At 38.5% G+C, this 22,794-nt stretch overlaps 1 protein-coding gene across 8 annotated transcripts in view; it reads left to right on the plus strand.

The window, feature by feature from the left end:
• The first annotated feature begins 1,841 nt into the window (after nt 1–1,841).
• The window catches only part of LOC121861468 (ethanolamine-phosphate phospho-lyase-like), a 60,897-nt gene continuing 39,944 nt past the window's right edge, over nt 1,842–22,794 (plus strand). For 2 of the 8 annotated variants that reach the window (XM_042359215.1, XM_042359216.1), the window contains exons 1-6: nt 1,842–1,967; nt 3,327–3,436; nt 10,853–11,012; nt 13,829–13,903; nt 15,328–15,473; nt 19,972–20,116. In XM_042359215.1, coding sequence (XP_042215149.1) covers nt 1,876–1,967; nt 3,327–3,436; nt 10,853–11,012; nt 13,829–13,903; nt 15,328–15,473; nt 19,972–20,116 — 728 coding nt within the window. In that variant the 5' untranslated portion in view covers nt 1,842–1,875. Of the gene's footprint in view, nt 1,968–2,153; nt 2,348–2,430; nt 2,502–2,628; nt 2,802–2,893; nt 3,063–3,326; nt 3,437–10,229; nt 10,643–10,852; nt 11,013–13,828; nt 13,904–15,327; nt 15,474–19,971; nt 20,117–22,794 lie in introns of those variants that run through there. The other 6 variants (XM_042359217.1, XM_042359220.1, XM_042359219.1 and 3 more) reach the window with 6 other exon arrangements.

The following is a 22,794-nucleotide window of genomic DNA, read 5'->3' on the forward strand; positions in this document are numbered from 1 at the left end:
ACAAACGCTGTTTGTCGCTGCCTAGCCGACCCCACCAATTCCCCAGTGTATGCCTCGTGGTCTAGGTCAACCAGCGCCGCCATACACCACGGAGCGGGGGTCAACTGCTAAGCCACGCCTACCCCCGCTATTTAAGACCTGACCTCGTGGTGAGCTCTCTTTCTACCGACACCAACCAGCCAGCAACACCTCCGCCTGCCTGGCGGTCCTCGCTCCTCCGCCTGCCTGGCGGTCCTCTCTCCCGCTGGCGAGCATGGCGACCCACAAGCTGTCCTCCTCTGAGCACCCTCACCAACCAGCTCTCTCTACATCACGCTTGTAACCATGCTGCCTTCCCAGCACCAAGCTGCATTGTACATCCAATACAACATGTATATAGAGAGCACATTGTGAGTTTCCTTTCTCCATCCCATCCTGAGTGTGAACCAAACATCTCATACCCCACAAATGGTGACTCCCAGAGATTCGCACTCACACAGGATGGAGGAGAAACTGATCACGCTCCCAGTCTTCAAGCAACATGGAAGACTGGCTTATCCACACAGACGCAGCTCTCATCGGCTCTACAACTATTGTTTCTTCACCGCAGGTTAGACACCCTAGAGCAGCTCTGCTACTCTAAGCAGACACCAGCTCCTCTTCCTGCCCCAAGCACCACGCCCTACCGACCCCAGCACACCCGTCCTGCCTCAGATGCCGACCCCGGCCCAGCAGTAACCCCTGCCGCCCCTGATGCGGCCTCTGTTCCTGAGTGCGGACCCACACACCCCTCTTTTCTCCCTCAGGTACTCCCTGCTAATCCTGCACCCTGCTGCTGTCGTGGACCCAGCTGCTGTCTCGAGCCTTCATCCGCTTCTGCTGACGCAGCCCCTGCTCCTGACCCAGGCCCACACACCCCAGCAGGCGCATCTGACGACTCTGTTCCTGCCGTGAGGGAAGCACAAAATTCATCGCCTCCACACACCCTTATTCTCCCTCTCTACTCCCACAGATATTGTGTATCTAGACAGTTGTATCCAGCGACCGGCTCATCCACGCCATCGCCGTTGTCTCACATGAGGCACGCACCGCCCGTTCTGCCTCACATGTGCTATGCAACCCTGCAGACAGCAAGTCTCCTACACAGCCTGGAGGGAAGGGGGAGTATTGTAGTGGAATTCTCCCCTACAAACGCTGTTTGTCGCTGCCTAGCCGACCCCACCAATTCCCCAGTGTATGCCTCGTGGTCTAGGTCAACCAGCGCCGCCATACACCACAGAGCGGGGGTCAACTGCTAAGCCACGCCTACCCCCGCTATTTAAGACCTGACCTCGTGGTGAGCTCTCTTTCCACCGACACCAACCAGCCAGCAACACCTCCGCCTGCCTGGCGGTCCTCGCTCCTCCGCCTGCCTGGCGGTCCTCTCTCCCGCTGGCGAGCATGGCGACCCACAAGCTGTCCTCCTCTGAGCACCCTCACCGACCAGCTCTCTCTACATCACGCTTGTAACCATGCTGCCTTCCCAGCACCAAGCTGCATTGTACATCCAATACAACATGTATATAGAGAGCACATTGTGAGTTTCCTTTCTCCATCCCATCCTGAGTGTGAACCAAACATCTCATACCCCACAAGGGTAAATGAAAAGGAAAACTGCTCAGAAACGTGACCGATCGCCCCGGGCGGCTAGCGAGCCGATCTTTTGGTGAAGAGGATAAATGAAAAGGAAAACTACCCAGAGACGTAACCGATCGCCCCGGGTGGCTAGCGAGCCGATCTTTTGGTGAAGAGGGTAAATGAAAAGGAAAACTGCTCAGAAACGTGACCGATCGCCCAAGCGGCTAACGAGCCGATCAGTGGTGAAGAGGATAAAGGTACAATTAAGAGCCATACAGTATGCAGCCACCATTTTTCAGAAAAGAATTGTATTGGTGGAAAACCAAAGTCAAGGCTCTGTTTGCATGCATAGCCAGATCAGAACCTAACAGGTGTGTATTATTTGAATGGCAAGAAATGCAGATGCAACAATATGTTTCATTTTGTATCTCATGCTTATACTTTTATCCTCTTCACCACCGACGGCTCGTTAGGCGCTTGGGTGATCGGTCACGTCTCTGTTACTTTTCTTTTTCGAAAAGAAAAGGAAAAGTAATCAGAGACGTGACCGATCGCCCAAGCGGCTAACGAGCCGATCAGTGGTGAAGAGGATAAAAGAAAAAAAGAAGAAAAAGGACTGAGTTTTACTTCCAGTAACTTTCCCAAAGTTTCTCGGCCAAAATCCTCGGTTTGTCGTCATTCAGTAACCCCTTACGCTGAATATGCATGAACGTTTTCAACTATCTGTGGGCAATGGACAGCTAATAAAGTGGTAATTAGCAGAAGAACCGAGAATATTAATATTTCAATCATCAATTTATCTGATAGCATACGCAAAAGTAAATTTGGGTAGCATTCCCAAGATTGTTCGCCTAGGAGACATCTGTTACCCGGGTTCGATACTCGAGTGTAAAAACTGTTGTAAAGTATGATCCATCGCAGGTTTTCTCATGATTTCCTCTGCACAAACACTAGATCCATAGGGCATTACACTCATTGAACTGTTAGTAAGATCAATTGACTGTCTATGGAAGAGCTATCCAATATAAAGATATGAATTAGGAAAACAACATCAATGGTCACGAGGCTGGAACCCACCCTAGTTTGTCTTCCCTCTTACGTAGCTTACTCCAGCGTTGACTTTTAACTGTGTATTTGTCACCATTATTGACCTGAAAGCGATTTGAATGTCATTTTGGCTTCATAATGGACGGAAGAGATATCTGGTAAGTTAACTTGTTGAGTGGAAGGGAACAATATACGACTTGTAACCGTCTGCGTTCAGTAATTATGGGGGGGATGCTTTTAGATTTTTTTTCGCGTATTAATTTCACTTCTATTCATTTTCTTGGGCAAATGCATAGTTTTCTAAATCCATGACAAAACCCCAACGGACAAAACTCCAACCCATTATATGAAAAGTGGACAAAACCCCCAGTCTTGTGAACCTGTGTCAGAATTGAAGAGTGGAGGAGTTCCTGCAGGGTGTTGGTTATGTATTCGATTTAAATAAACTGATATATTTTCATGAATCCAGGAAAAAAGGCACGGAAAAACCTAACCTAACCTACGTGCAATGCTATCATATATATATGTGTTGTCAATGTGTACAAGCAATACTTTGTTTTCTTCAAGACTTAGTAAAATGTGTATTAATGCATAGGAACCAAATCAGGTGGGGAACATTGGTAAGGTTACAAACAATTCTTTATGAGTAGAGAACCAAATTAATCTTGATGTTTTCTTTCCAGTGGTCTCCACTATGCCACTGCCCCTCTTAAAATTGTGCGTGCACAGAAGCAGTATATGACAGACAACATGGGTGTTCAGTACCTGGATTGTGTTTCTAGTATTGCACATGGTAAGTTTTGGCATATAAGAGCCTATTACATAAAGTGTATGTGAATGAGGTAAATTTAAAATTTTTTCAGTGCTTCTAAAACAGAAAGTAAAGGAATACAGTACTATACAGTATAGTATGAAGAAGACTGTACACATCCACTTCTTGCACAGTTTGAGACTTTATTTGGAGTACAGGTACTCTGTAATATGTACTGCACTTAAGAAGTGTTTTATTCTAACCTCTACACACTTAACAATTACAGTACAGTACTGAATATGGGTACACTATCAGCTGGGCTTGTCAATGGTGGAAAAACTCTCTGATGGACAAGCATTCTGCCAAGGGAGAATGGTAATCTATTAACTGCTGAATACTAACAGTCAGGGTATCTGTACCTGCCTGGTTACATTTCATCATACTGTACTAAGAACTAGGAAAGTGATTGAAGAAACATATAGTATACACTGCACAATATGCATTATTGTATTTACAGTACAGTTTATACAATGACCTCCACTAATGAGTGAGTCTCAAATTTATGTTTTACATTGCACAAGCTACGGGGTTGAATACACAGAAGCAGATGTTTCATGTTTATTCTATACAGATATGGGACTATTTATCCGGCATCGTGGAGCTGGAACATTCCAAAATCTGGCTATGTACTGAAACAAATTATATAAAATGTACGCCAAAAGTGAATTCGAGTCAAGTGAGCATATTTGCAAGATTGCAACCGTTCTTCATCTGTAAGCTATATGTTGTGTTATGGTTATTTTTCAACTCATAATTTTGGGTAAATGTTTGAAATTTTCTTCATTATCTTTAGTTAGTTCCATACTTACTCAATCTTACATCAATCAATCAGACTACAGTACTGTCCTCTTTCTGAGGGTTTTTGACCAGTCCTCCACTCCAAATATTCTTAGGTTGTTTTTATCAATCCTTCAAGGTTTCGTATCTCTCTGGGGACCCAGTTTTTAATTTCAGTCTTTGCTTTTTCCTGGCTCTCTGTACGGTACCTCAACTTTTCCCATTTATATTTCTGTTATTATTCCCTCATCCCTAAAGATCTCATTTGTCTTTTTTTTAGTACATTTTGAGTACTGTATTTTCTTAAATTTTTGCTAATCTTAGTACTGCACTATATTTCTTCATTTGTTATCCTGTCATTTCAAAAGCCTCCAACCTCTTTCTGGTTCCTGCTGAAAGTATCCAGGCTTCTGACCCATACATCAGTCCTTGTCATATAAAGCCTTTCAGTAGCCTTTTTCTCAAATTAAAGTTAATGTCCATTTTCATTAGATTCTTTACATCGTTAATTCTTAAACTATTTTTCACTTTTTTCCAATAATCTGTGAACAAGTTTCTGCAATGCCTATTCACTATCTGTGATAAGATCAGTATACTGTAATTGTGGGCATAGCATATGTTCAATATTACTTTACTATTAACTTTTAGTTTTTCATTATCTCTTAAAACTTCTCTCCTTAAGAATTCTGAATATATATTATACAATTTTGGAGATAGAAAACAGCCTTGTCTTACTATATCTAACTGTGAACCAATTCATAAGTTCATTATTTACTAACACTGTTGCAAGTAATGATTCTTTAAAATCTAATATCTCCTCCATTAATGCCTCTTTTACCTCATCAGAAGCTTTTCCAAAATCAAAATACTGTAGATACTGTACAGTGGTCCCTCGGTTAACGAACACAATTCGTTCCACAGAGTCGTTCGTTAACCGAATCTATTATTTCAATGGGATATTGGGTTCTAACTCACAGAAAAAGTACATACAAAGTACTGTATACCAGTAATAGAATTAACAAAACATTAAATATAAACTTAAATACAGTACTGTACTGTACAGTATACAGTGACCCCTCGTTTAACGAACGCCTCGGTTAACGAAATTTCGGTTAACGAACTGCCTTCCATAAGGATCTTCAATTCGGTTAACGAATTTCTTACGAACCGACCTCAACATGTTTTCGCTTGCACTGACCGGGCAACCAGCTTTAGTATCAGTTCGCCAATACATTAATCGGTTCTAGGGCTTAAATTCCTTACTATTTTAGTAAATATCAAGAAGTTTATACTATTCAATAATTTTAAAAGTTTAATATTCAATTTTTTAGTCATTTTAACGATTATTGAACATAATTGAAGGTAAAGTGACTAGTTTAATGCGCGGCATCCAGCCTCTTAACACAGCAAACAGGCGTTAGTCTCTCTCTGTTTTCACTGGAGGTAACATCTTGCTTGAGACTCTCTTCAACTAAACACTTTTTTTCTGTGTTTCCAAGCAAATTATTGGTCATTTTGAAATATATTTTACATATTGACAATATATAATGCAGTGCAGTGTTGATTTAAAGAAAATAATCTTGAATTACACCAAGAGAGCTAAAATTTTATGGGTGAAATGGCGCCATGGGGTGACTTCTCTTCCACCCCAATGCCTTCTCTTCTTCCTTCTCCTCCACCCCCATTCTAAATCATCCATCATCATCATCATCATCATCCAGGAGCCTTCTACAAACACACCTCAAAGTAAGTGAACTTTTCTACCATTTTTGTTGAATTTAGGAAATTTTCGGTGAGCTGGAACCAATTACCCAAAAACCCATTGAAACAATGGTTTCGGTTAACGAACTTTTCGGTTAACGAACGACCTTCTGGAACGGATTGAGTTCGTTAACCGAGGGGTCACTGTACTGTATAATAATAAATAAAAAACCAATAGAATACTATGTTTTAACTTACTTTGATGTGTGTATGTCGTATTCCCGGCAGCTTTGTTTACATATCAAACAGCTGACAGGCAGTCGATGATTACATACCATATTCTTTACAGAGTGCATTGGTTCCAATGCCTTTTTCATGTTTCATAATAATTTCTGCACTGTATATTGTCAATAGTTAACTAAATTTCAGAATGACCAATAATTTTAATGTAAAAATGCAAAAATATTCAAGAGACCAACAAAATCGATGTTCACTCTACCATAAACAAAGTTAAACTAAGAAGCGTTGTTGGGTGATTCAATCAGCTGATGGGTGCACAAAAACTGTTCCCTGTACTGTCTATATTATCAATATGTTAACTAAATTTCAGAATGACGAATAATTTTAATACAAGAATGCAGAAATATTCAAGAGACCAACTTTATTTATATTTACTTCACTGGAAACAAATGTAAACATAGAACCAATTACTGTGTTGGCGGACTAGCCGATCAGCTGATGCGCACAACAAAATGTGTTTGTCGTAAGGATTTCGCTAATCGAAGTTTTGTTCGTTGATCGAACTGAAAATCCTTATGGAGCTAATTCGTTAACCGAAATTTCTTTAATCGAACCGTTCGTTAACCGAGGGACCACTGTATTAAAATTTCTTTGGGCCTGTAAAGCCCTTTCACTCAAAATTCTCAAACCAAATATAGCTTCTCTAGTTTATTTTCCTTTTCTAAATCCATTTTGCTCTTCAGATAACTCACTTTCTATTCTAAGCATTATTTTACTTAGAATTATATTTAATAAAACTTTGCAGGGATGACTTATTAAGCTTATTGTTCTGAACTGGGTGCACTCTAACGCCCGTATTATTAAACAACATCTTCCCTTGAAGAGAGTCGTCGTGTTTCAACCCGAGTTTTAAACTAAATGAGTCCTGAGGGACACCGCAGTACAGTACTTAATGGGGTGGTGTGGCGGTAAAATTAACTAATTCCAATAAAATTTATTTATAACATTGGAATTAGCTAACCTTACCGTCACACCACCCCATTAAGTACTGTACTGCGGTGTCCCTCAGGACTCATTTAGTTTAAAACTCGGGTTGAAACACGACGACTCTCTTCAAGGGAAGATGTTGTTTAATAATACGGGCACAAGGTTCCTGCACATTTGTTTTATAAATTCTGCTGGAAGTTGATCAACCCCACAAACTTTGTAATTTTTCATTTTGCTCACAGCTACCACAACTTCTGTTTCCAGAATTAGCATTTTGTTCTTTATTTCCTTTTTGTTTCTTAACACTACTCTATCCTTATTCCTTATTGTATAGTTCTTCTACGTACTCTGCCCATCTTTTTTTTACTTCTGCCTCAAATAGAATCTTATTGTCTTTGCTTTTAATAGTCCCACCCCATTTATATCCTTTTTGGGTTTCATCTGTTTTATCTTTCTGTATATTTTTCTGTAATTATGCCTTTTGTCATCATCTTCAATCTCCATCCATTTCCTTTGTAGATCACCTTTTCTTGGCCTGTCTGCATTCCCTTAAAAATTATTTGTAATTTTTATGTAACTTTCACTTCATTTTCTCATATTTCTCTGTCTATTTTCTTTAAAATGTCACTTGTCTTCTACGTACTTACTTTTAGCCTCATTCTTCCTGTGTCCAATAGGTTTTTACTCATCAGTCTCTAACTTTACTTATTTGTAATTATTAAATTGTTAGCATGGATCTTGTTCATTAAAGTTACCCTCTAGTAATACAGTAAACCCTTGTTATTTGTGGGTTTGCGATTTGCAGTTTCAACTATTCACGGTAAGCACATGCTGACTAGCTTGCGAGCCTCTCAAGCAGCGCAACGAGTCACCCCACGTGCCCGTAGTGTCTCCTCTCCCTTATTTGCGCTCAACCATTGCTTGCTTTGTAGCATCATTTGTGCTGTGCTCAAAACTTTAGTGTTTCTGTGTGGAATGGCCCTTAAAAAACTGTCTAGTGTCAATGATGCTAATGGTGTGAAAGAAAGTTGAATCATTAGATATGTTAAAAGAGGGGATAAGTGCTGCTGCGGCTGGTCGGTAAGTAGTATTGCTGACTTAGTTTTTCATACACAATATAGGTCTTGATAAAATCACACAGAGAAAATGGAAACAATGGAGCACCTTAGTTTTCATCTTTATTCAAGACATCTTCAAAGGCAACTGAATTACATGGACCGAGAGAGGCTTAAGTACATAGGGTGACCTTACTAAACATGAGGTCAGGTCATAAACATGGAAGTGTTTACTGCATTCCATGTAGCAACTGTAATGGAAATTATGTAGGATAGACTGGGAAAGCATTGCAATTCAGAATTAAACAGCACAAATAGAATATCAGAAGAGCATCTGAAAGCAGAGCACTGTTCGTTCATGTTAGGAACAATAATCATCCCATGGATTGGGAAAACAGCTTAGAAGTGTACAAATCATCATGTGTCACAGAAAGACTTCTGGTTGAAGCTAGTTTGATTAGGGAATTGAATTCTATAAACCTTAGTGATGGTCAGTACAAAACTGATAATATGTTACACAAATTTATTTGTCAGTGTCCCAAGATTAAAAATGCTTTGAAAGCATTGGAGTTAGATGTAGGATAGATTATTAGTGGGTCCCATATTTTTGACCTGACTTAACTTGACTAGTCACGTTGCCCTTTCTCTTAAGCTCCTTTGCATGTGTGGTAGTGTTGGTGTGTGAATTAGTGGATGTCATGATTATGACCTGACCTCATGTTTAGTAAGGTCACCCCGTGTACTTAAGCCTCTCTCGGTCCTTGTAATTCAGTTGCCGCTGAAGATGTCTTGAATAAAGACGAAAGCTAAGGTGCTCCATTGTTTCCATTTTCCTTGTGTGATTTTATCAAGATTTATCTTATCCACATTTTCATTGTGGATCTATATGAAGCAATATAGGTATACAGTAGTGCACTAAGGTAGTATAAGTTGTTATTTGCGGTTTTGCCTATTCGCGCCATTCCTTGGAACCTAACCCCCATGAATAACAAGGGTTACTGTACTGAAAATCTATTTTCGTTTACTATTTCATAGTTTATCCCTGCTCTTGTTTTGAGCTTACTTAAGTCCCATTTAATTTTGTCAATAGTGTTTCTTTTTCAGTTCTAGCCTCGCTAAACTCATTACTGTACTGGGATGTGATCTGACCCACAAACTGCCCCTGGATGGGTCTTAGTTCAGTTATTGAATTTTGGAATCTTTCCTGAATTAAAATGTAATCTTTTTGATTCCTGATTGTCTTTACTTTGTCTTGGGGGTATTTACGGCTTTACATCCATGAAACCGTGTGGTGAGTGTGTGGAGGTCAGAGGGTACATGGTGGAGCGCCGTTGCTAAGGTGAGTATCAGGGCCGACTACAACACAGGTTGAACAGTAACCTGTATTAGTATTGCTCTTTTTATGCTTTCATTATTACTCTACTGTTTATGATTTTGTTATTGCTGTTTGTGTGCCTACAATTTTAAGATTTAATGTTACAGTGTACACATACAGTTAAAACTAATTTTATGGGTGAATCTAGTGATCTGAACAGAGGTTTCACAGCCACAGCCAGTTACAGGGGGTTTACTGTACATTTTAGGCCAGGCATTCCAAATTTATGAAAAAAACCCATATCCGGCAACCCCTAGGTCCTAAGCATATTGGGTAAATAGTCCCATATGCACTTGCTGTACTGTCTATGGCAAAAAATGCTTACTATATTTATTATTCATCATATGATTGGCTTTGCAAGATGTCACCTCCTGGCCAAATCTGCCAAGCATTCCCAAGTAAGAAGTGGTAGAGGCTATCTGGAAAATGTTGAATGTTGACCATGTTGCTAAGACCACAGTTACAAGTGTGCCAATGCATGCTCTATGCCATGACTGAGTGTTGCATAAAGTACATAAGGAGGAATGATGCTGTAGTGTAACTGATTTAGTATAATTAGTTTTTTTTACTATACATTGCAGTATTTTTATGGTTTTAACCTCTTTTATTTTTTGTTTTTTTTTATGTAAAGCAGTATAATTTTCTATAAGAAATTAATTGCTTATTGATGATGTATACAATTTTAACTCATTTTCTTAAGGTGCCTTGGAGATGTTCATGGGACTACTATCTGCCTAAAGGGGTGTGGTGGCAGAGTGGGTACAGCACTCTGCTTCTCTTCTAATAGCATTTAGTTCACACCTGGGACACCCCCAATCCACCCTGCTGTGAAAAGGCATCTAACTTTACAGTTGGGAAAGTGAAGTACAGTGCTAGCCACACTGCCTCCATGTGTACTGTAATGAAAAAAGGTTTAGTTCACAGTGTGCTGTATCCACAGGTTCCACACTGCCCCAACCCTTTTGCATGATGTTAGTCCACCAGAGTGTTGTTACACCATCAGCAAGCACAACCAATAGTGTACAAGGAGGAAAACCAATACTCCACTGAGCTGTAATGTATTAATAATTTAGATGTATGTGAAATTAACATTGTGTTATCATCTGTAAGAGGGAGGGGGGTAGCTCTAGTTTGAGGTTATATATTTTTTTACCTGTCCTTTTACCTCCTTTTATTTTATGATTATAAAATATAATCCATCAGTGTCAAACCATACCCTTGAATAGTTACAATGATGTATCATATATGATTTATTACTTTCAGTGGGACATTGTCATCCACAAGTTGTGACAGCAGGAAAAAATCAGATGGGGACTTTGGTGTCTGCACAAGGCTTTATTAATGATTCTCTCACCAAGTATGTGAAGCAGCTAATAAGCCACCTACCAGACATACTAAGCGTGTGTTACCTTGTTAACTCTGGGTAAGTGTAATGAAGGAATAAACGCCACTGTTTGAAAGTATCATTCTATATTAAAGGAAAATCTAACAGTATCTTGTATGTTTATGCATGTGATAACAATTACAGTACTGTATTCCCTCACTAACCACAGGTTTTTATTTTAAAATTCCTTCATGGTTGGCAAAACCTTTATTGTCAAATAAAGGGTTAAAAAAGGAAGTGGCCCATGAGAGACATACCTTAAACCCTATAATGTACAGCTCTGTACTTTAAAATATTTTTATTACAACAATATCCTATTATTCACCATTTTATCTGTCCAGGTGTACCCCGAAAACCAATGTCTCGTTAACCGTCGCTTCGCATAACAGACGATTACATATAGGGGAAGTACCCCGCAAGTTTCATTGATACCCAGAGATCTGACGATCGGGAGAGGAGTGGCAGAGCTGTTTTTAATTTAGCGGGCGGTGGCATGGTGTGAATGCTTGCCATGAGAGGGCTCTGCACACTGCCCTGACTTTTCCATCATCTTTGCTCTTGTTTACACTTACTATGTACAGTATCTTTGCCTTCGTGTTTTTTTCATTATTTCCGACTTAGTGTGTTACTCAATCATGCCTAAATGTCCCAGTGATAGTTCCTCTTGTGCTGGACAGCTTGATGTGATGTGATAAGCTGTAATAAGAGTGGTAATGGACTTGAACTTGCCACCCTAGACTGTCTCTCCCATCCTCAATACTGTACAGGTAAATATGTCACAATTTATGCTGTACATTGCTTATTTAAGGCTTATTTTGCATGCATTATGTCTGCTTTATTTTCTTGCTTGATAGTGTGCACAACAAAGATATATCAAGGGTAGATGGGAGTTTTTGGAAGGTGGCTGGTCACTAACTCCCTGAATTAGTTATTTTCTTATGGGATTAATTGCTTCGATAACCATTGATTCACTAACCAATGACTTTCCCCGGTCCCTATATACGTCAGTTATCGGGATACACCTGTACAGGAACTTCTCGATTTACACGATAATTATGTTCTTGAAAATGATCATGTAAATCAAAAAAGTGTAAATCAAACTGTGAATAGTGGAGATTATGGGTTTTTGTTATTAATAAGACAGTAACCAATATTATACGAAAGAAAACTACAGTATACTGTACACTACAGGTTGTACCTCTCTAGTCTGGCATTCCGTGGTCCGGAAACTCTCGTGGTCCGGAACGATTTTAGTTTGTCCAATAGGTAGATAGGCAGTTTTTTTTTTTTACTTATCTGAATTATTATTATTATTACAGGAGTATTAAATTTTTGCCCCTCAGGCCCCAATGTGGGTCAGTGACCTATGCCCGGGTGGGCTAATCCCCTTAAAAAAAAAAAAGCCGCGGGAAATTAAGGTTTGTTTACATCCGGCAGTTCGGCTGCTCTCTCTCTCTCTGCTTGTCTATACAGAGTACAACATTTAACCCTTCAATATATATGAGCAGTAAATAAGTGTTGCTTTCATATTCTTATGTAGAGTAATGATGATATATTTTACATGTGCGCACTTACATACGAGCAGTCTCACTTTTTTTTTTACCATTAATGGTTAGCTACTTATATTGTTCCATTTATTAACATTAAATAACATTACAGGTACTTCAAGCAACCATATTCATTTTTTACATTAATTTTACTACAGCTAAACTCAGGGTCTTATTTTCTTCAGTTTTATATGTAGAACCAATCAGTCACTGGTTTCGTAAGCTTTAACATAAACAATGCCGGCAGCCGTCTCGTCTCCTCTAATATTCCACGTATTATTAATAAATTGTATTGTTAATTTTGCACACACGTACATTAATTCAATAAAAACAAATTCAGAAACATTAATTAAAATATATATGAACAGTAAATAAGTGTTGCTTTCATATTCTTATGTAAAGTAATGACGATATGTTTTCACGTGTGCGCATGCGCACTTACATATGCGATCTCTCTTTTTCTTTACCATTATCGTTAGCTTCTTCTATTGTTCCATTTATTAACATTAAATAACATTACTTAAAACAACCATATTAATTTTACTACAGCTACAACCAAGGTCTTATTTTCTTCAGTTTTATATGTAGAACCAGTCAGTCACTGGTTTTGTAATCAACGAAAACAATGCTGTGTCATTTCCTCATGTGTTTTCATTTTCTACGTATTATTAATGAATTGTATTGCTCATTTTGCACACATAAACATTAATTCAATAAAAAAGACATTCAGTAATAAACAATAATGAATCTTTTGTACATAAGAGAAATGACGCTGTTTACACGATTATGCACGTCTTCTGCACGTTGGCGGGCCGTTCAAACCCGTCGAAATTCAAGTTTCCGCCGTCAAAATTGTTATTTATTTATTTTTTTGTGTTCCAATAAAATACGTTAAGAATTAAAAACTCGCGAAATTTGAGAAGCTACTATACGACATTTAACCCTTCAATATGTCTTCAAAGAGACCATGACGCAGAGAAAGTGGTGCTAGTGCTTCCAGGCATAAGCACAAGTCACTATCTAACCAGGAAAAGGGTGAATTTCCTTGGTCCGGCAATTTCCATGGTCCGGCACCGGTCAGGTCCCGAGGTTGCCGGACTAGAGAGGTACAACCTGTACTTTATGGGTAATTTAAGGGATTTTCAAGGGTAATTTTGATTATATGCATTTTTAGCTTTACTGTCCCTCTTCAGAATGTAACCCTCACATAAGATACAACACAACTGTACTATTTTTTCGAGAACCGTAGTAAAACTGAGACTACAGTTAATCCAGAAAACTATTATTATTATTTTTTTTTTTTTTCAGATCTGAGGCAAATGACTTGGCTTTGAGGCTCGCAAGATCATATACAAATAGGATGGATGTTGTTGTTTTTGACGAGTAAGTTTGACTTCTGAAGATGATATAGTAAAATGTGGTTTAGTTGGGAAGGAAGCTTTAGTGTGTTTTTTCCCACCCCCTCAAGAGCTACAGCTGATTGGCTGTTGCAAATGTGTCCGATTTCGTTCTGAAGTAATGATATATTTCTAATTGAGTTCATTCATAATCATTGGGATGACCGTTTCTGACGAGAAAGATATTTAGCTATATTATGGAGCTACTGCCATCTTCTCTTCTGTTAGTTGGTTTTACATATGTAAGCTAGCCAATCCATTGAACTTGAAAAGCCGCTTTATAACCAAGAATGGACTAGGTAGCTCAGAGCCTGTTTCCTCCCTTGGGATACTAAGCTGAACTGGAACTGCTTGGATCCGAAGATAAATGTGGATTGAGATGTACACGAATGTAAGCGCTGTGGTAAGCACACTCAAACTGTTGACTATATGAGTACCCATTCCATGCTTGGTTGCAAAATGGGACTTCAGAATTAATCCCTGATTTTTGGCCAATTCCAGAGTTAAATTAACTGGCATACCCTTCTCTTCTCCCATTGAGTAGCATACAAGATGCAAGTTGGTGGAACCAGTGGGTGGTGCAGCTGGTGCCAGCAATTCAAAACATGGGCAGGCCTATCAACTGATATGCAGGAAGTGTATGGCTAATGTGCCTCCACAACCCATTGCTTTCTCCCTTAAGTTGCAACTTCTGCTTCTAATTATCCCTTTTAGGGCCTAAATTATGACAAGGGAGTGTAACTTTCGTGATTTGTACCTGTTGCTAGTGCTACTGTAGGGTCTCCTTGGTGTAGACTTGTAGATGAGGATTTGTGTAGTTAATGTAATGATAACCTTAACTCTGGGCTTAGCCATGGTGTTGACTTACAGCTGTGATGTATGTAATTCATTGTAATGGTAACCTAACTGGACTTGGCCAAAAAATTGGATTTCAGGATTGTTTCATAATTTTTATCATATGTAGGTTAAGGCACCATATTGGGAATCACCATCCATTATCATTTGTTTCAAATGTGTTGATTGAGTTTATAAAGTTTGGTGTCTATTGCTGATATGGTCCTGGAGTAGTAAGCAGACAGAATATTACCTTTAGCCACTTAGAAATAGGAGGATATTTGCCTGCTTAACTTTCATCCTCAGAATCTGAATTGTTCCAATGAAAAATGTAATCAATTCACAGGGAGAGGTAAAGGAGTCTTAACTGGGTTTGGACAAATATGTATCATTTGAGGGTGAGACTCAAGCTGCGATGCAGGTGCAGAGAGAAAGCATTTAGATTCAAATAGGATGTTTTGCTTGAAATCTGAATATAAATTTATAAATTTTTTTTAGCAAGTAAATGAATGATTTGAAATAATGTGAAAATGTACCTAGCATCATGTTAGATTTTGAAATATAATGTTTTTCCAGAGCTTACCATGGAAATCTGGGAAACTTAATTGATATTAGTCCGAAGATGTTCAAGCGGATGGCGCAAGGAAAAAGGGAGTTTGTCCACATCGTTCCTTACCCAGACACTTACCGTGGGCCTTACAGAGAAGATGATCATCGAGCAGGTGAGAACTACTGTATTTATCAAACTACCATGGCCTGGATGCTTCAGTATTAAGGTACAGAATATGACTTTGATGTAAGAATATTATATAATAGAGTGTACAGACAAATACGGGCATCCCCCCGGGTTACGTAATTCTGCCCTTGCTGAATTTACAAATTTAGACCTTAATTTCGTGTTATGGAAAAAAATGCCATTAATGAATTTTGAAAAAATTTTAAATTTAAAAACAAAAATTGCAATTTTTAATCATTTTTTTTACAAAAATAGTAAAAATATATTGTGTGAAAGCATCTGTGGTGGCTACAAGGCGATTGGAAAGCCGCTCACCTCCCCAGTTGCCAGCATTCACCACAGCAATGGAGCTGGTCAGTTAGAATTCTTTCCCCAGCTTGTGTCCAGTTATGCGTCAGTGTTTAGAACTTTATGCGCCCTTATGGAATTTTGGTTAATTTATTACGATTTTCCAAAGAAAAAATCGCGAAATAGAACAAAAATTTCACCGGTATTACAGTATAAAATTTATTTCATGTGGATTCTGGCTTAAGTCTCCTGCCTCTCCAGCTGGTAGCAGCCACAACAACAGTGGTGCTGCTCAGTTTGAATTCTTTCCCCAGTTTGTGCTCAGTTATGTGTGTGTGTTACTGTGTATCCTTATTCAAGATGAGTAGAAAAAGACCATCAAGTTCAAGAGAAACCAGTGGTGATGAAAGATTCTATAAAGGAATTGAATTGGAATTTAAACTTGATGTTTTAAGGAGGTAATGTAACTCCCAGTAACTCTGATCCCACAACTTCACCACCTCCTGCAGCACTCAACATCATTTCTGGTAAGTAAAAATCCAGTGTTTTGTTCATTTATTATCATGTTACATCATGAATAAATCATTGTAAGTTGTTAAAACCATCTCATTTCATACATATACAGTATACTCTCAATTTAACGGAATTCACTAGAGTATAACGAACTCTTGATTTAGCAGAAGGAATTTTTCCGTTATTTTTCACTCAATTTAGTGAACTTGTTTGCTAAATCGAGATTAATTCCATTAATACAGTACGCTCACACCTACGGAGACACCTCAGACACATGATATGTACATAGAAACATTAGAAATATTATTCATGGCTTACCTTAAACTAAGGGGTTCGGTGTTTGTTTTCAAATTTTTCTATAATTTCCAAACTTTTTTTCAGTTGATTGCATTCTTTTGACTTTCTCCCTCACACCACTTCCTTTCTGAGACTTCTGAGAGGCTTTCAGCATGATGTCTAAGCACAGTAGTTAGTTGACCGAGAGGTAGCAGTGAACCATACACATGGTGGCGGCAGGACACAGACTGAGCAGATGTAAACAAACCTCACATACCAAGCAGAGCATTTGGCACGGAATTTACTGGAATCTCGCTTTTTTTTTTTTTACACGGGGACTAACCCACCCGGGCACAGGTCACTGACCCACATCTGGGCCTTGGAGGCGAAAATGTAATAAAATGCAAATAAACGCAAATAAAATTTATAATAAAAAATAATAAAGTAATAATGATAATAATAATAATAATAACACTCTAGTAATAATAATACAGTATACAGTGAACCCTCACTTTACGCGGTTAATTCAACCCACGGCGGCCCGCGTAAAGTGAGAAACGCGTAAAGTGAACAACATAATATATGGGATTAATTGAAATAGAGACCGGGCCGACCCCTAAACTCCACTTTTTCAGACACAATACCTACGTTGTAGTAAAAATAACTTTTTAATTTTATGATGGTATGCACACACAATTAATAATTAAGAGAAATATCAATAATATTAGGTTTTTTAACACTTACATTAGTAGAAAAGATGACTGGACACACGGGGATGGGGGGTTGGTTCCGAGGCAGAGGGCAGATTATTGGCCCTCATCTGTATCACTTGTATCAATTGTATCACTATTCACCACAGAGGCTTGCAGGGCCTCTTTGTCAAACCCCTCAAAGTCCATATAAGTCCATATCCTCACTATAATTATCACTATCACTGACTTGGGCCGGCTGTGGTGGGTGGCCGGTGAAGAACTCGGTAATGTTTTGATGACTGGGCGACCTTGTGCGCACCCTGCTCGCGCCGCTTACACAACATGGCGGATGGCGGGAGGTTTGGATCCAAAAATGGCGCGGCTCGCCAGCCGCTCTCAGCGTAAAGGGGTACACGCACCGCGGAATGTGAGCTTTCCGGTTTCGGCAGGATACCGCGTAAACGTGGAAATGCGGAATGTGGGACCGCGTAAAGCGAGGGTTGACTGTACTGTAGTCTCGATTTATGCGGATTTCCTTTACGCGGTTGGTCATTTATGCAGCACCTGGCCAGACCAGCAATTTTTAGTTACACAGTACATTCCATCATTTACGTGGGAAGCGGCGAGGGCAGGGTGCGCACAAGGTCGCCCAGTCAACAAAACATTACCGAGTTCTTCACCCGCCACCCACCACAGCCAGCCCAAGTCAGTGATAGTGAGGATATGGACTTTGAGGAGTTTGACAAAGAGGCCCTGCAAGCCTCTGTGGTGGATAGTGATACAGGTGATACAAGTGATACAGGTGAGGGCCAATAATCTGCCCTCTGCCTCAGAACCAACTCCCCCATCCCCGTGTACCCAGCCATCTCTTCTACTAACGTAAGTGTTAAAAAACCTAATATTATTGATATTTCTCTTAAATATTAATTGTGTGTGCATACCATCATAAAATTAAGATGTTATTTTTACTACAGCGTATGTATTGTGTCGGAAAAAGGGTAGTCTGGGGGTCGGCCCAATCTCTATTTCAATTAATCCCATATGTTCTTTTATTTCGTTTACGTGTTTCTCGTTTTACCCGGACCTCCATGGGTTTTATTGACCGCGTAAACCGAGACTATACTGTAATAATAATAATAATAATAATAATAATAATAATAATAAAGAACCATAAATACAAAAATGAAAATGGATCAAAAGTGAGAAACAATATATGTAAGTTATGTTGTCAATATTACGAGAAATAATTGAGACTCTGCAATTGTGTGTAAATGAGACAAAAAAAATCAGATCAGCAACCTGGGACTTGCTCACAATTTTCGTGATGCCATATGGCAGCAGGGTCCACCATTAGACAATACATCATGCTTCCACTATCTTCCCAGGCAGTAGTACCTCCCTGTTTGGTAGCTGCCTAGTTTACTAAAGCGAGCAAAAATAACAGAAATTTTTATTTAACAGAAAGGGGTGGCTCGAACTACTGTAGTTCGTTAAATCGAGAGAATACTGTATATGCTAGTGTCACATTTTGTGGCCTCCAAAAATTTCCTTTGGAATGCATCTCAACTTTTATAATTGAAGTATATGGGAAAAATTGTTTCGCTTTATGGAAAGATTTTCAGAAACGGAACCATTCTGTAACCCAGGGATGCCTGTAAAATATTCGTTTTATTCTCTTGTTGTTTCTCTTATACACACACATATACACACACACATTTATACATCCAGTGCTGCTGATGGATATTGCTAGTTTAGGTGAAATGTCAGGGATAAACTAGAATTGAGGGCATGCTGTGTACATTCACACTTGTTTCCAGCCACCTTGCATTAAGCAAGAGAGACAACGTTTGAAGAAGGTACTGTATATATTTTGAGTTTATTTGTACATGTGTGGACAATAGGGATATTCATTTGCTTAAGCCTTAAAATCCAAGCTGATAGTTTTGTCAAATAGCAATAACTTGTTTTACTGTACAAGTATTGCTTTGTCTCGGTGGAAGTTAGTTCATACTGTACATGGTAAGATTTGCACTCTTTTCTTTATGGTGTTGTTTTCTGTCATAAGATAATCAAACTGTATGTAAAAAATGGGTTAAGTTAGACAAGATTCAGTTAGGTTAATAACATTGTACTTCATTTTATGCTTGCAGTGAAAACATTATCTGCCCTTGTTTATGTGGATACTGCATTCTGCCATTAAATTTATTAGCTCTTCAGCAACAGGCAAGCTCTGTCAGAGTGTTCAGAGGTTTGGTTTACACAGGTTACAGTGATATCCCCGTTAGCGGGAATAATTGGTGCAGAATTCTTCCGGGGATGAGGGATTTCACGATAATGGGACGAGTCTCTCAGATCCGGGAAAATCCTACATCCCCAGATTTTTCTTGGAAATTTACCCAAATTTTGCATTATTTCATCCTTGGAATTTGCTCCCAGACCTGAGAAAAAAAAAAAGATTTTCCAGAACTTTCTTGGAATTTTCACAGAAAATGCACCTGATTTTCAACCTCAGAAACTCATTCACAGACCCAGAATTGAGGTATTTTTTCCAGAAAAAAAACGAACAAGTTTCAACTCTTGATATTGGAGAGTTCTGGCAAATGGAGATACAGTATTACTTACTAGTTTTCTCTGTCATTCATAAAAACGGGATTTCATACCAAACTCCCTCATATATAGTTGAAACTATTGTCGTTTATCTTTCTTTTGTTTCAGCTGAGAAATATGTGATGGAGGCTGAGCGCATCATCTCTCAGGCCACTCGAAACAACAGAAAAATTAGTTGTTTCATCTCAGAATGTATGATCGTAAATTGCGGCATTATTTTACCTCCAAGAAACTACTTTAGACTTCTGTATAAGTAAGTTAGTACAGTAAATCCTCTTAAGTCTGGATTTCAGATAGTCCAGACCCTTTCCGGGCAAAAACATTTGTCCAAACCTTCAAATATTTGTCGTTTGAAATTCCCAACGCATTTGGTCATTTGAACTTGCTGCCAACAAACAATCCCTAAGCCTCTTTCCTCCTCAGGCCACTGAGTGAGCAATTTATTACCTCACTCTTTGAATGGACTCGCCCATAATGCTGTACTGTGAGTGGTTACCTATAAGTTTAACACACATTCATCCACAGAAAAATCTTACAATTTTAGGTAAAATAATTAAAACAATGGTGAATATCTCCGTAAGCCAGAACAATTGGTGCAGAGCACTTCTGGGAATGAAAGATTTCAGGGTAACAAGATGACTCTCAAAGCAAGAAAAAAATCCCTCATCCCCCAAATTTTCCAGAATTTTCTGGGTAACGGAAAAATATTCTTGGAAGTTCCAGAAATTGTGCATTACATTATCTCACGAACCCAGAAAAATATTCTCCATCCCTGGGATTTTCTGGGTAGACTGGAAATTTTTCTCAGAATTTCCGGAAATGCCCCTTATTTTCATTTTTCAAACTCGGAATAAAAATACCCCATCCCCGGAATTTTCGAGATACAATACAGGGAAAATTTCTCAAAAATTTCCAGAAAATATGCACCTCGGAAAATCATCCCCAAAGCTGAAATTTTCTGGAAACTTCCGGCTTTGGGAATAAATTTCTGAGAAAATTTCCATTCCAGCTATCGGAGAGTTCAGGGTTAGAGGGATTCCAGCTAACGGAGATATTACTGTACTGTATTGTGTCTTCCATGTCACATGCACACTCACACACGCACCTGAGGTATTTTCTCTATTATTGAATATCTTATATTATTAATGATGAAACATACACCATATGAGGCTGATCATGAGAATACTGTATAATGGATAAATAAAAGCAAGCATGGACACAGCAACAAATAGTCCCCCCACCACCACCGACAAACAAGAAATTACTTTCTAATTCAGATTGTCATTCTATTTGAAGTCAAATTATATATTGTATTATTTTCTATTATTTATGATGAAACATACACTATAATACACTGATCATATAAGAATACTGTATAATAATGAATAAATAAAGGCAAACTTGTGATCATGGAAACAGCCAGTCCCCCCTCCTCCCTTCCAGCATGTTTATACTGTGCATCAAGTGTCTTCTCATACCTATTCTCATACCTATTAGCTCTCGTTAGGCTTATATCAAAATTGATTAGACCATTGTACAATATCCCCTTTAAAGACAATACAATATATATTTTATTAATAAATAAGGTAATTTGATAAAAAACCATAATGAACTGTCATTATACCATTGCATATATGGAGGTGCATTCCTGATGACGTATGTGAAGGGTACAAATAAACAATATTGTATCAAGAATCATGGTTGTTTGATGAATAGTAGTGACGATTGTAGTATAACGAGTGTGAGACGCAGTGTGTGGATGGTAGGGAGGGACAAGGACTGAAAACAGTAAGGTGACACTGCTGTAACGTCATAAACTTTAGCCCCGCCCCATTGGCTGTCTTTATGTTTTCAACTTTACCACCACTGGTGGGTAGAATTTTTGTTTTAAATTCAGAAACATTAATTAAAATATATATGAACAGTAAATAAGTGTTGCTTTCATATTCTTTTGTAGAGTAATGACGATATGTTTTCACATGTGCGCACTTACATACGCAGTCTCACTTTTTGTTTTTACCATTAATGGTTAGCTACTTCCATTGTTCCATTTATTAGCATTAAATAACAGAATGGTTAGTTTTTTTTTACAGGGATCAGCCCACCCGGCCACAGGTCACTGACCCACATTGGGGCCTGGGGGCTAAAATATAATAATAATTATAATAATTATAATAATAATAATAATTCATAGGTCTAGGTCGTGTTTTTCACTTTTGATCTTTTTTTCATTCTTGTATTTCTTTATTATTATTATTATTATTATTATTATTTTATTAGTACACTATTATTGTTATTATTATTATTGTTATCATTCTTATTTTATTTTTGTGTATTTTTTATTAAAATTTTTATATACAGGTTGTACCTCTCTAGTCCGGCAACCTCGGGACCTGACCAGTGCCGGACCATGGAAATGCACCCTTTTCCTGGATAGATAGTGACTTGTGCTTATGCTTGGAAGCACTAGCAACACTTTCTCTGCATCATGGTCTCTTTGAAGGGTTAAATGTCGTATAGTAGCTTCTCAAATTTCGCGAGTTTTTAATTCTTAACGTATTTTATTGGAACACAAAAAATAAATAAAAATTTTGACGGCGGAAACTTGAATTTCGACGGGTTTGAACGGCCCGCCAACGTGCAGACGACGTGCATAATCGTGTAAACAGCGTCATTTCTCTTATGTACAAAAGATTCATTATTGTTTATTACTGAATGTCGTTTTTATTGAATTAATGTTTATGTGTGCAAAATGAGCAATACAATTCATTAATAATACGTTGAATATTAAAACACACAAGGAAATGACACAGCATTGTTTTCGTTGATTACAAAACCAGTGACTGACTGGTTCTACATATAAAACTGAAGAAAATAAGACCTTGGTTGTAGCTGTAGTAAAATTAATATGGTTGTTTTAAGTGATGTTAT

Source organism: Homarus americanus, unplaced genomic scaffold (assembly GCF_018991925.1).
Source record: "Homarus americanus isolate GMGI-L3 unplaced genomic scaffold, GMGI_Hamer_2.0 scaffold24260, whole genome shotgun sequence".
Lineage (NCBI taxonomy): Eukaryota > Metazoa > Arthropoda > Malacostraca > Decapoda > Nephropidae > Homarus > Homarus americanus.